Source organism: Agelaius tricolor, unplaced genomic scaffold (assembly GCF_023055355.1).
Source record: "Agelaius tricolor isolate 1412-34295 unplaced genomic scaffold, bAgeTri1.0.p SCAF_2, whole genome shotgun sequence".
Taxonomy (NCBI): domain Eukaryota; kingdom Metazoa; phylum Chordata; class Aves; order Passeriformes; family Icteridae; genus Agelaius; species Agelaius tricolor.
In genome coordinates this window covers 50,031,205-50,046,515 of record NW_027269262.1, presented here as the reverse complement: position 1 = coordinate 50,046,515, position 15,311 = coordinate 50,031,205, and the positions used below count along the sequence as shown (strand labels likewise).

The 15,311-nt window shown below is 40.4% G+C and overlaps 1 protein-coding gene across 1 annotated transcript in view; it reads right to left on the bottom strand.

Moving 5' to 3' along the window:
• TAF4B (TATA-box binding protein associated factor 4b) overlaps positions 1 to 15,311 on the bottom strand; it is a 70,399-nt gene that overhangs the window by 27,785 nt on the left and 27,303 nt on the right. Inside the window, exons 8-11 of the mRNA XM_071418532.1 lie at positions 10,843 to 10,978; positions 10,134 to 10,239; positions 4,950 to 5,119; positions 2,122 to 2,252 (exon numbers count right to left, since the gene is read on the bottom strand). Coding sequence (XP_071274633.1) covers positions 2,122 to 2,252; positions 4,950 to 5,119; positions 10,134 to 10,239; positions 10,843 to 10,978 — 543 coding nt within the window. The remainder of the gene's footprint in view (positions 1 to 2,121; positions 2,253 to 4,949; positions 5,120 to 10,133; positions 10,240 to 10,842; positions 10,979 to 15,311) is intronic.

Sequence of the window (15,311 nt, the reverse complement as noted above, 5' to 3'; positions counted from 1 at the left end):
TGCTGGGATGAATCCACATAAATACTCTTTCCCTTTATGGTTTTCCAAAGGCTCTATAAAAGCACTGCAACAAGAGCTGCATCACAGAAAGCAGCTCCCAACCATCTGAAAGACTATTCCTACTTCACATAAAGAGACCACCATCATAGTTTTATCCCAATTTTATCCCAATTAAGTCAATATCCAATTATAATTTCTTTTCTTAAATTTAACAAAAAAAAGGACTAAAGTTGACAAGTCTACATGATGGTATAGCATGAAGCTTTTACCCTGCCAATTCACTCTCTCTGCAGGGCTGTCTATCAGATGAAAGCTGCCAGGCATGAGCTGAGTAACTGGGAAGAAGAGTTTCCTGACTATGATTCCAAGAATTACTGGTCTTTTTATACCAACTCCCACCCTAACAACAGCTACTTTGGTTTCACCACAACTATGCCTATTGCTGTCTTTTTGTAATGAAGATAGGCCAGTACAAAACCCCTTATGGAGCAACCACCCAACCCTCCTGGAAAGACACTGGGAATTTATCTGACATAGATGTAGCCCACATCATGCAGGGGTACCAATCAAAAGCCATGAGGGAAAAGAGAACAGGGGTAAGCACCAGGGCAGATGGAATACAGGACTGTATAAATATCTATATTAATACATAACGGGACTCCAGCACCCTGCAGTGCTCTCTTCTTGAACTTTAGATTCCTAAAAGCCTGTCAGCATCTCTCACAATAGCACTGCTCACAAAGGTAATCCTGTAGGACACTCCTCTGTCACGTAATACCATCTTCCTAACAAAAGAGGGGATCTGTGCCTCTAAGATTACTGTGCCCGTTACTTTTGATTTTTTGTTTGTTTTGCTTTTGAGAAAAGAGGAAAAGAAAGCCAGCTTATTGCAATCTTATAATCTTATCACTGCTTCTGGCAATTCAATCAGACAAAAACCTGTTTTTCTATTGCTTTAGTTCAATGAGAAAGAAACTAGCCCTATCCAGCCTACTGTCCAAAACCATTTCCTTCTGTTCTTGGTGTCTGCAAGACACTATGTCCTACTGGTTACTCTGGACTTCAGCTTCCTCCTCAGTTTTGCTCACAAGCTCAACAGTACCTCCCATTTTGGAGAAAACAACGTACAAGTGCAGATTTCCAAAGTCTTTTCATACAGAACTCTGTACTTGTTCTGTATTGATTTTCTTTTCTTTTACATCTTCTTCCAGGAAGGAACCGAGTACTCCTACTGCTTCAGAAAACACCATAAATACTCAGAAGTTTCCAAATAGTTGGTCCTCTTTACTATTGCTGCTCCAGTGCTGAAAAGCCAATAAAAAGTGCTCAGTACAAAAATAATTCCTATTCCATCAGTTGGTTGTTCTTGTTAAATTTCATTAAGTATAAAGTTCTTGTAAAAAAACTCAACCCGAACAAACAGGAAACTAAGAGTTGACAGATACATTTGCTTCTCACTTTTTTTTTTTTCTAAAACAGCTTCACATTGAAAGATGTAAGGATTAGTATCTTGCTATTGAATGACAAAAGAAAAAAAGAAAGCTAGTTTGGCCAGTAAATTATCACTTCCCATTTGCACCATACAAGCATCTTAAGGGATACTAGCTCACTGGGACACAATATACTTTATATTGAATGAAGCTAAAAAAAGACTTAAAATGAAAAAAATCCTAAGATGAAAAGGGCCTCTGCCTTCATGGAGCACTTTCCAAAAGTAAAATAATCAATTCAGTTTCCCAAGGCTTTTTACTGAGCCAATACTGACTGCAATTCCAACAACAGTAAATGCATAAGGAAAACAGAAGTCCCTAAATCAACCCACCATCAAGAGCATTCAAAGTCAGCTTTCCATGTACCATGTAAGAGACTTTGTGTAACAGCCACCATTGCTATGGAAGAGAAGAAAAATATGCATTCAGTCTTATGCTGGGTTTTAAGAGCACCTGCCCAACAAATCAAATGGAACAGTTATATGCTGGGCTAGACACAGCTAAAATCAGCCTTTGGTAGATACTAGGAAGGCAAATGTTGCCTGTGATGTGCCCACACTTGGAAGAGGTTTACCTTCAAGGCTGCAAAGCAGGAAAACTTTGAGCAAAACTTGCTAATGATTTCCTTTACCTTGTGGGTTGATACTCTGTGCCGAGCAATTACAGTTAGTTTTTCCAGGAGCCCTCGTAATCTTTCCTGTGTAGCGTGGGAGATCAAGTTCACAACATCAGAGTTAAGTTCCATAATGTCATGCCTTTTACCTGTGGAAGCAGAGAAAATCCATTACGTGTTTTAGTAGTAGCTGATAATTGAAATAATTAGCACAGCAGGTATTCTGTTCCCCCTGGAAGTCATACCCATTATGAATAAAGGTTTGGAGATTATGATTTTCCTGGTAAAGTCACAACTTCAAAGATCTTAGACATTACATTAATAAAACTTAGCCTGGAGCTTCAGAAAATATAGACATTGTTTCACTTAGCCTCCAGAACCACTCTCCTTGCAAGGTCATTTATAGGACAAAGTTAATAAGAACACAAATCAAGCTTCATGTTCAGGGAGGGGGAGAAGCGGTAGCTGTAGAAATTAGTGCCATATTCTGTTAATTCCAGTAATTAAAAAAATACAGAATTACATTTTGCCCTGCTTGACACCGTGCTTGTTAACAACTCATGACATTTATTTGACGAGCAGGAATGGGTTTTGCAGCGCACTCCAGGCACACGAGACCCTCCAAAGTGCCTTGGCCGACCGACAGGGGCAGCCAGACCCAAGCGAGCCACAGCAGCCGCTGGGACAGCGCACATTCCAGTCCAGCCGGGCTCCTCCTGCCACCACCTTCAACCTTTCCTCCCGGGCTGCTGCTGAATCTCCGCGTCTCAGCAGCTGCGACCGAGGCTGGTGCCAGCTCCAGGCAAGGCTGTGCTGGCCCTGCACCCAGAGCTGGGCATCACCTCTGTGACCTTCCCGCGGCTGCAGGCTGCCAAGGAGAAGCCTTCCCATGGCTGACACCATCCATCACTCAGCGCGGCGCCATCGAGACACCTGGGCGGCTGCGGCTTTTCCCTGGTGGGCACGGCAGGCAGCAGTTCCACATGCCTCATACGCTGTACCTGTCAGAAGCACTTTCCCTTGCCCTGCACTGCATTTACAGCAGCTGTAATGCTTTATGATGCAATATACAGCACGCCTTCAAAACCCATTTCAGTATTTACTGCCAAGCGAAGTGTTAAGAATGGATAAACAGCACGCTGTAAAAAAACTAATCACCTATTTCATTTGCTTTTGCTACTGTAACTGAAAATGAATGGCAATCTCACAAGGCAGGGAGAACCTAGAATGTTTTCCCAGATACAATCAAAGCACTCCCCTTTTTGATCAGTAAGCATTGGCCTGTAACTTAACTGAGTGCAAAGCTTTTTTTGCTCAAGCACCTTTAAATACTGCAGCTCTCACTAGACTATCAGATTACTGAAACACCAACTTAAAGACAAAATAAAATCCCCCCAAACCTCAAGACCTCCCTATACACACATTTCTTAATCCAAAGATGGCTCGGTTCAAAAGCAGACATGTTAACTTTCTGAATTGCTCTGCTCTCTGGCAGCATTCCTTTCCTTGCAAACAAGCACTTATCATTTATGACATGAATTATTGATATTGCTATTATTATTATTATTAATTTGGAACAACTACCATTCTAGCTATGAAACAGCCAGGCTTTTATTTTCCATCTTTCAACACAGTGTCTTTACACCCACAACCAGCAAATTATTCTAGAAATACTCTCTCTGGTTTTGCAGAGCTCTTTATTTTTCCTAATATCCACTTCCCACAAATGACTGATTCATCTTCTACTGAACTTTGAGAACATCTTCTGGGCACCAGGTCTGATGTGCACTTTCCCTTTGCCACTGGTAACACAGTATTTGCTATGCCCCATACAGCTCGAGATGACACATCTGGTCGACTGGGGCAGGAGCACCAAGGTCACAAGTAGCATTTGCAGGTTATGTGCTTGTCACAGGCTGGCTGCTCACTCTGGACTAAGAACCAGTTGTGTGTGGAAACAGAAAGACTTTGTGAACATGTGGTTAAGCCACTGTGACAGAATTGTGACTGTACATTCAGGCTTTCTTGGATGCTCAGCTGTAAAACTCAGTGTTCCAGTACAGCAAGTACTGGGCAGAGGGCACAAGCAAAGAGCTGAGCAACAAGCATGAAGTTTGCTGCTGACAAACAGCAAACTGGGACCAGCCAGTGTGCTGCAACACAACTGCATGCTCCCTGCTCTGACATAACACAACATTACTAAGCAACACTTATTATTTTTGCTCAAAAGAAATGATATCTACATTAGAAACTTCCTATAACACAGGCATTCAACATATATTCCACAGTATTACTCATTATACATACAGCTTAAACATCTCTTTTATATAAAATTAACGAAAGTTTTTTCCATGAAGGGAGTCATAAACAAAGCTCTGCTCTGTGTGTACTGGAAGTTTGAAACTTCTTCCTAATGTTAGTTGATAGATACATATACCTGAACAGGCAGAGGAATGCAAAAACTGTTAGGGAAGTCAGTGTAATGCAGCAAGTTAGAAGCTGCTGAGACAAAAAAGCACATTTAAGTGTTTTGATGCTAGCACCTTTATGGTTGTTAAGTGTTGCATTAGGTTTAAGAGTAAGAAAGGTGCTCACTTCTCACATGTTAAAGTGGCATCAGTTTCTTTTTTCTGGTTGTGCTTCATACTGTTTCCATGTAAAGAAAACCTTAAAGGACAGTTGTTTCCTAGAAGGGGAAGTGAAAACTCAATATTGTTTGGTAGAAACATATGAGATGGTAGATCATAATAGTTCCAGGTCCTGCTTCAAAGATTGGAGGCAGGCTGATGAAAGAGGCAAGGAAACACTACATCCATACATATCTGCTGTGTGTGCTGTGTTCTCACCTATGTTCAAGATCTTACTCTGAAGAGCTTCCAGAGACAGAAACGGTTCATCTGCACAAGAGTGAATCACTGTGCCAATGAGCTCAGAGTTTGCTGCCAAAATGCAGGCATTCTCCTCACTGAGATTAACCCCAGCCATAGAAGTCACATCATTTAGGTCATCTTCATCTCTACAAAAGAGGAGACCAACATTTTATGCTTTGTTTAGAACAGACACAAAGAAAAAGTCTCAACTATCAACAAGCAGCCACATTCACATTCCCTGTATACAACAGATGTTCAGCGTGGGTGTGGACAGGGAGCTCCTAAAAGCTCCCACACTTCTGCAAGGTGCCTCTGAAACATTAATTTGGCTAATGCCTCAGTTGCTAGGCATGCAAATCCTTTATATGAAACTGAAATTTTGAGCCAGCTTGGAAACCTAGGACTGAGTTAAACCCAGATTAAAAGTTCCCACAACCCCTAACCCTGCACCACCACTCTTGCAGCCTGAAATTTGTCCTAAAACTAATTCACCAGGTAGAACCAAGCATGGAATGAAGTTGAATGTTGACTCACTGGACTATAAACAAGCCCATTTTCTAACCAAGATGCATATCTTGCAAACTGAGGCTTAAAGCACAGGCTTATTAGCACAGACATGATCTTCAGTTTTCTTTAGCGAGTTCCCTTAAAACACAGGACACAAACGCTCCATGATTACTTACTACAACCAATCCAGGTACTTTTGATCAGTCCTACCATACTTGTATACACAGCAGGGAAGATGCCACTGCTTCTGAAGCACCATGCCAGAGCTCTAGCTGGTAACACCATTAGCTGGATTCTCATGTAGCAGCTTTGGACTATATGTTAATAATAAAAACTCAGTTAGGGTGAACATCACTCAGACTAGCTTTAATAGCCTGTGTGCTTCAGCCTAATGTTTTTTTTAAGAGATCATTTAAGTTAAAATACTGAATGAATTTTATAGGGAAAAGTTCTTGCACTACTTTGGCAGTGAAACAAACCAAGTTTTTATCAAATGAGTACAGACCACCAAGAGAAAGCATTTTTACTTCACAATGTGACAAAGGCCCTAACAGTGGCTTCAGGGATTTAGGACCAATCCAAAACAGACATCCATAGTATTAGGACAAGTAAGTAAAATCACTCAATCTGAACATCTTTTTATTTGGAAAGCACAGAAAACAACACACACACACACCCCTCTTGAAGAGTATTCTCTGGCAAGGTTTGATAAAGTTCACCTTCAGAAAACACTGTGTGGCCTCAATAACTCTTGAACAAGGGTTAGCCAGGAATTTGTCATTCTAAGGTGAAATGACATTTCTTGGAGGCTATCCTTTGACTGACTAGAGGCAGAAGCTAAAGTTATTAGAACATGAGTTAGGGTTGAGGTTAAGCAATACTCAAAAGACACAAGAAAATGTTAGGATATTTTTCTTAAAACTACAGATGCATTTTCTCCTTTGGGTTTCAGTATATTTCTATGGCACAATTCTTCTGCAAACTTCCAGTGAGAGACCCAGACAGAAAAGGAGTCCAGCCTTGAGTCCAGCCACCTTCTACCCCTCCTTCCATTCGTGTGCCCTCACTGCTAGCAGTTCCTATGTGTGAGTGTGTTTAGGGAAAAGGAGACCCAACAGATTCTCAAACCAGCTCCAGTTCTTTATGTCTAACTAGACACAATAGCTTCCCAACCAGGCCTGTGCCCCAAATCCATCATGCTAAAAAAAGTGTTATATCCCAGGACTGTCAGAACAGTTAGATGTCCACAGCTACGATTTAAAGCTGAAGCCAACAGTGCCAGAACAGCTTCCCTCCTCCTACCCCTTCTCAACCAGCAGCTGAGCAGCTCCAAGTGTATACTCAGGCTCTATCAGCCTAACAGAGACCCTGAACTTCCAACAAGCTTGTCAATGAAGCTTCATGGGATGATAATTGAGTGCTAACTGATCTTCACAAGTACATTCCAGTTTCCTCTTCTTAGTGACCACTACAGAGAAGTCTTTGCTGATGGCAGAGACAAGAATCCCACTGAAGCACAGCGACTGCCACATATCTGCTGACAAAATCAGCACAACCAGCACCAGGAACACACATCACAAGCTATCAGTGCTGGAACCTGACACTACTCCAGTGGAACTGTTTATGGAATGCCAGAAGGATGCTTACACCCCAAGTACAACTGCATAGCATGCAGTTTCAGGAAATCATTTTTACTTTTAATCTGGCCACATGCTCAAAACACTCAAGCAAAGAACAGATAAACTTCTATCTTCCATTTTTCTACATAGAGAAGTTTCATTTGTTTATAACCTGCCTTTACTAGGTACTATTTTCTTGATTATTTCCATGCACACAGTCTCTCCAGTGGGTACAAGCATACAAGACTTAAATGCAAGCAGACATCTCTACCTGTACTGTTCTTTTAGTTAGAATTAGTACTGTTAGTACCAATTCTAACTTTTTCACTGTGACACCTAAGTTTGCATTAAGTCAAGCTTTGATGAAATATATGAAAACACTGTTGCACTTATTTCACTTACCCCAAAGAAATTACCACTATATTCCCTAGGAAAGTGCTCACTAAAGATTAATGGAAGTTTCAGAAGCCATGCTAAGTTCATAATTTTTACTACTCTTTTTTCTTTGTTCAAACAAACTTCAATCATTTTAAGTAAGGTATCATGTACTTTGAGTAAGCTGTAGAAAAAATTCTACTAAGGTGATAAATTTAAAATATTGTAGAGTGTACACGAAGGTGTTTCTGATGGATATTGACTTCCTTTCACTTTTAAATCCCTCCATAAAGCCCCTTTCCTGCACCACTTCCTTTAATGCTCTTTACATTTGATCATGTCACACTCAGGAATGAGCAGGAAAAACTCATCCAGCTGTTAAAAGCCTCCAGTGATTTAAGTTTACTAGGATAAGGGGGAAAGCAGAACTCACAAGTTCTGAGAGATACACCACACAAAGTCAGGTTTGACATTTCTACTGGATATTCACTGCAAAAGAAGCCCAGGCAATGCAGATGCACCTCAGATCTATGAATTTGCCTGCTGCCTGAAAAGTGAGTCTGTGGCACCCTCTGGTGTCTGATGACAGCACTTGTCTCCTGAATCCTCCTAATTTACTCCATTTTATCCAAGAGTCAAAGGGAAAACTAGAAAGACACACTGAACCCAAACCTCTGTGCACCCTCCCTGACAACTACCCAGGCCAGAACAATTGCAGCCAAGCCAGAAAGTTGCCTGTGCTTTGGACAACAACTCTATTAAACAGAATAAATTCAAAACAAATGTTTGAAGATGAAATATGTGATTTACTTTTTTTCCAGAGTGCTCTAGCATATACTTTACAGAAACGTGTAGATCTGTTTACAAAAATCTTGATTTTTCAAAACCAGGCTATTTCTTTACATGCCATGGGGCAATGTCCATGCTTAGCTGAAACAACATCTAGAAGGTTGGAATGCTTTATGTTTTGTTGGGTTTTTTTCTGTTTGTTTGCTTGGGGGGCAGGAAATCACCACTCTTTCTACTGCTTATCTCGGGCAACCTAAAGCAGCGTGTTTAAGAGCAGACAGACAAGGTCAAACTGCAGCTAATTAAGTACAGCTCAGTGAGTAGAATGTCCTCAAATCCTAACCTGGCCTAGTCACAGAATGGCAGAGGAGTCAGGCTCCATGACACACTGCAGTGAGAGGGCACAGTAAGGGCACTCTCATTAGTGCCACATGTATAATCACATCAATTACAAGACACACTCTCTGCATTTAACAAATTTCATCACAAAATCTGAAAACAGGCCATGGTGCCTCTCTCTGCCTCACACACGATCAGCAGTTGATTGATCATAGGTGAGAAAGTTTGATTATAGCAGTGAATAGAAGAAACACCAAGGGTGTATTCAAAGACAAATTCTTCAGAGACAAGAGACTCTACAAAGAAAATTTAGGGTGAGTTAGAGATTTCCTATCTAAATTCTCATGGACTTATGCTACTTTGAAGATCACAATTCAAAAGCAAGAGAAATCTCTACTGAATCACACTGTAAAAGCAGGTTTTTTCCCTACAGTATGAATTTAACAATTCAGGGAACGACTTACAAGAATTCAAATTTCTCATGTAAGACAGCTAATATATTCGATTTGGAAGATCACAGAATTTTTTTTTTCTTTTTTGGGTATGGGTTTGTTCATTGTTGCTTTTTTTATTACTATATTTATGAAGGGGTGGTTTTTTTTAAACATCACCACCCAAAATTACATCCCACATTACATTCTGAAGTATATTTCATAAGACCTTGAGGCAGATGAACAGAGCTGTTGCTTCAATATGAGCTTTTCACTCCAGCTTCTGGCAACCACTCTTTTTAAGTGTTCATTGTATACTGTATGCTACTGTAAACAGCAGCAGCTTTCTGTCTAGACCAGTGCATTCAAAGCTGCAGCTTTCAACAGATGATAAGTCAACTGGTCAACAATATAGGGGTGTCATCATGTCTGCTTTTTTCCCTTGGAAGAGCAATGCCAAACTTGCCCTGAGGTGGTACGACTAATAATGCTTATGGCAGTCTGTACCTCTATTCCAACATCACACTTCATAGCTGCAAAAATAATTTCTGCCTTTGAAAAGCTAATCAGTTGCCAGAACTAAAAGCTTTAAGTACTCTTGCAATTTAAAGGCCTAGAGAACATGTTAGAAATCATGTAGTCAAAGACTTTCACCATACACACAGAAACAAGGAGCTAATTAAAGATTCTGAAATGTGGCACAGAGCTTTAGACAGGTTACAAGCCAGTCCAAGTAACAGCTCAGTGCTATCAGATTATATGCAAAAACCAGAGGTTCTGTCTGCTTTAATCCTGTTGAGAGACTTTACTACAAGATAACTAGATTAGTAATTGTACTCACAGGATGGAAAACATGTTAGTGAAAAGCTGACACAAAATGCAACCTCACCAGGACAGTTTTCTTACAGTAAGAATAATTAACATCTGCATAGAAGTTTTAAGGTTACCCATTACCCATGAGTATTGTGACGTGAAAAACATGTAGCAGAAAAAAAGCTTCTGAAGAAAGTTGCTATTATTCGGGCTCCATTCCCATCTCTATACTTGCTTCTTCCTTTTGTTCCTTTTTATACTTAACTTCTGATATTGTTCATTTTTACCTGAAGGATGTTGCTCCATTCTCTTTCATTTTCACTTTTTGAACAGGAGATGCTTGAAGCGACAGAATTTTATTTCTTGGCAAGGTAATTTGCTTCAGAATGGAACCTAAAACAAAACAAAGAACATGCTGTAGTACAAAGAAAAATGCTAAAACAACTGTTTAGTTAGTTCATTATTCTAGGTAAGGTTACTCAGACTCAGTAACAACTAATTGGGTCCATCTGAAAAAACCAGACACTCTAGAATCTTACATTCTGCAAGTTCTGTATGGCCCAAAGCCTCACACACTCCCAGCAAACACCCTCCCTTCTGTGCTGACCAGGGAAGTGTTTCAGTGAAAACTCACTGGCTGAGACAAACTCTTACTGTGCATCAGCCTGAACCTGTTGAAGGAAAAAGCAAGGCCTCATGAAGTAACTCTCAAAATCATCAGCTTAGAGGAAGTTCACTGCAAGGAGCTCAGTCACGGTATTTTAACAAGTACAAATATTTGATTGACGTGCTCTTAACAAGTGCCAGAAGTAGATGTGACATTGATTTTCTCATCAGAGCTCCAGACAGTAAAGATGTTCAACTTAATGCACAGAGCTGCTTGCTCCCGACAGACAGCCACCTTCTTGCACTCCTACAATCTACCAACAGCCTGCAGTTATTTCTATACCTCAGCAGTCCTCCCCCTTCTCCATGAAAGAGGTTCCTGCACTTTACCTGCAGGAAACTGGCTGGTTTGAACAAGGGTATTCAGTGGCATTTTCTTCTCAGCAGATGTCTGTAGGGTGAGCACTGAGGGCTGTGGGAGCGTGGATACTTGCTTGACAATGGCTCCTGATGGTTGCTGGACTACCTGGAAGTGGAATATCCAACATCAACAGTGAGAAGAGCTAAAAATACAGAGAAGTAAACAGCATCAATATTTCCATTTAGCCAGAAGTGCCACTGGGCAGGTATGCTTGTCTAGTTTTCAGTTTAAAGCAAACAGCATGCTCAGAAAAGACCTTTTTTTTTTTAAACTTCATGTCAAGAAATCTTAACAAGTGGTAGTGAGCTTTAAGCTCATTCAGTGAGCTCTAACAGACACTTCACCCCTATTCTTTACTGATGACTCTGTTTGACAAGTGTCACTAATTATCACACAAGCCATTACACTGAGAGGCTTTCCTCTACCTCACTCAGCAGGCTAACTATTAAAGAGTGACTCTGCCAGTAACTTCAAAAGGGTAGGTATCACAAACACCTAGTCAAAAAGGGAGAACACCAAAACAACTGAAGTCTTGCACGAAATACTGTACCTGCTAAGAATTAAAGAGTACATGCTCTATAAAATTACCAATATGTTTTTGGAATTGCAACATCAATTGTAAATTGTGATGCTGAGTCTCAAGGTGTTTAACTAAAATACACTAAACAGTTGCCAGGAACATGAAGTACTAAATAGCAACACCTATAGCAAGCAGAGCCTCTACACAAAGACATCAGTACACAGCTGAAGGGTAAAAAGGAAGGCAGTTCATAGTTTTGTTTAAAGAGACTCTTCAAAGAAACAAAACCAGACAGCAGGATGTCACCACAACACAGACCTACAGGCACAGCCCATAAATACTAATCCTTCCTCTTCAGGGGCAACTATTAAAATGCAAGAAAGTAATAAAATTGCAGCATCCCTAAAAATCTCACTTCTAAGCCTCCTAACTAGCAGAATGTGGGCTGGAGCTTTGATATACGCTTAAAAAAAGTTCTTGATTACAGGCAGTAGAAATATGTTAATTCACCAAAGCATAAAATCAACATCTTCAGACTGAATCCTATTTTTTCAGCAGCAGAAAACTAACAAAGAAAATGACAGGGTCAAGAAACCATTTTTCTCCTCTGCATCTTTCATCACTTCAGAAAGTCTAGAGAGTGCTTGCACAAGTGTAATTAAAGAATTGACATTTACAATACTTCAGAAATTAGGCTCTCTCCTGTCACCTAACTTCTCTGCTATTAATAAATATCATCAACATGAGCACCATACATTCACAAAAAGATACTTTGTGTATCAAAGAGTCAAGATAACCTCTCAACCATCTCTGAATTGGTAGCACTAAGGCTTGGTGTAGCAGCAGTAATAGAATAACTGATCTGAAAGTGGTATCTGAAAACCTGACAGACAGTTAACATTAAGATCTAGAGGAGGAAAGAACTACAGGAATATAGGGACAGACTGTGGACAGAGATGAGGCTCACATATGCAGCACTTCCTCATGGAGCAGAACAGATGCTAAGGTTTACTTCTACGTGTTTTTCCCACAGCTCAGTTTGATCTCTCAGAAAGATCCAGCTTCCAAAACTGCAAGTTGTGAATAACGTTAGCAGCATCTTTTGTGAGTTCAGGTAACTAATGAGGAGCCAAGCAGCTTGGACACACTACTCACAGGCTCCACTAGCACTAACACACACCTAGAGACCCTCCTTACCACCAGGAAGAATGGTGCTTCATCTTCAGCATGCAAAACACTGGAGCAGCACAGGAGGAAACATAAGCATTCCAGACTGAGGTACAGCAGACAAAAGGACAGAGATAGCAATGTTACAACAACAGTCTAAGTGAAGACTGGGATGTAAATCAAGTAACCAAGAAGGCTACATTGCCAAGAAACAGAGAGGATGTGCTGGCAGTAGAGTTCATCTTCTATTTGCCATTCTAGCTCTAGACTAACAAAAGCTGGAAGTCCTTGAGAGTTGCAATGGGAGAGAACAACAATACTGGAAATTTCAATATGGATCCAATGTGAGAATGAAGCATTACCAACATCAGTAATATCTGTGAGAATATCCTTTCTTCAGGTTAGCAGTAAGAAATAATAAAGAAAAGGGACTGTTCCTTTGTGCCCTGTTAAGCAGGCTGACACAGACATCAGAATAAAATTATTGATGTTCTTAGGTTAAAAAAAAAAGCAACACAACATTCAGCAGACAATGAAGAGACAGCTGCCTGAAAGAGACTTTGATTAGTCTCACTGAACCTGTTTAACATTCATAAAACAAAGTTTGGAGATCAGCAGAGGAATGCTGAAGTATCATCACACACAAGCAGTATTGGTTCATGAAGGAAGCCTCATTAATTGAATGCAAGAGCAATAACCAGGACAAAAAAAAAATAATGGAGAAGGTGGTTCATGAAAGCTCAGCTCCAAGGGGCCATGACACTAACAACTGACTAAGAACAAGCAGTTGCAAAGCATAAACACTTCACTCCTTGGTTCAATCATTAATAATCTCCAGGCAGTGTGTCTCACTGGTAACTGTGGGGACTATACCATAAACCCCTCTAGGGCTGGTTATGCCTGACGTGAAGCTGTGATCTCACAGCAGCTTTCTCACCGATGGATGCCAGCATCTGGTAATGTAAATTTTCATTTATTGTGCTTTAACAAGAGACAAAGCAATACTAAAGCAACACAAACGTTATTTCCAAGATGAAAAGTCTTTGTAAGCCAACAACCTTAAATGAGATGGTGTTGAGAAAATCCTTCAAAATATGCAACTGCCACAGCACAGGAGTGCAATCAATCCCAAGAGTACTCCTGAAGAACAGGCCCCTCAGTGTCCACACAGAGTTTTGATAATAATGCTGCAGAAATGAAAAGTTTTGTGTTGCATCACTCCAGTCACAAATTTGATATTAAAATACAGCAGTGCTGCACTCTTGAGCACCACCAATATTATAATGGAGCTGGCACGTGAAAGTTCAAATCCTCTCAAGCACAAGAGGCCAAAATTAGAACGGGTCATACAGAGGGAGTGTATGGCATCAGACATCCCTGTGGGCTGAAAAGGGAAAGAACTGCTGGCAGCATTGTATGGACAGATTTGCACAGCTGGCAGTGTGCTTCCTTTTTCAGCTGGCAGTAGGACCCTTCTGTTTAGGGAAGGCAGGTCCAGATTTGTTTTCTTATGGGAGAAAACAGACCCTCTGCCCTTTCAAGAGAAGGCACCAGGACAGTCATAGGAGACACAGCCACTTCTACTGACTTGCCCTTTGTGCTAGTAAGTTGTCTGAACAAACACCAAGCTCCTGATATGGCTAAACTGTGAAGCAATCAACTCAGTCCTTCAACTGTATCTGAGAAAAGCATTTTAGTCACTGTGTCTGCCCAAAATGAGGATGAAACCATGTTTTGTATGCAATTCAATATATGTAAGGCACAGCAAAGAAAGGCAATTGCAGCAGACTGCCACAGTGCAGCAGTGTAGAGGTAGAAGCCATTTCTTGAGTTCACCAATATCAAATTCAAGAAGTGTTTTGACTCCCCTGTGTGGAGCTAAGCTTCCTTGCCTATTTGTACAGATGGTCAACCTTTCCCCTGGATTACAAGCCTTGCTGTGTAGCCAACAACTGCTCTCCTGCCCTTGTACTACCTAAGAAATTCTCCTTTTCTTCTGGCTGGAATTTCAAACTTAGTCCTCGAAGACAATATGAGTACCAACTCCTTTTCCAATTTGACTTTAGCTACTACTAGCCAAGATGTCAGTGCATATGCTTAATAACTCTTCTTTGGAGTTTTGGGGTTGAGGGTATTTTGCCTCTTTTTTTTTTTTTTTTTAACAAATCCACTCAGAAAAAGAACTCTCCATCCACCCCATACAGTTTTAAGCAAGTCTGGAAAGGTGAAAAGCTCATGCTTACGCTACCATAGCGTGAACTCTTTATTTAGAATGCAGGATTCTTGTATTATATCTACCTTAATTCCTCTGAAAGGAAAGAAACTAAAAAGGCAAAACATTTTAGGGGTCTGAACACTGTTAAATCAAGTATACACAATATCCAAGCTAAAAAGAAAACTCACACAGCAGATGTCCTACCATACCTGTGAAAAGTAAATCTAGTTTCACAGGAAGTCTAATGGTTTTCCCACTTTTTAAAGAAAAAATTTTTTACAAGGAATTCCTTTGCAAGAATTGAGTTCTTTATCTGCCAAAGGGAGACTAATTCTCTAAAATACTTGAAAGCATTACTTACATGTAGACCAGCTGGACACCATGCTACTTGGTATCTTAAACACCTATAAGCCAAACCTAATTTATTTCACAAAGTTGTTCTTTTGGGTATACCTGTGACCCACAGTTTCTTGGTATTTAATATTAATATTAGCAAAAAGTTAACCTGTGCCAAGAATAAAAAACGTTAACACATT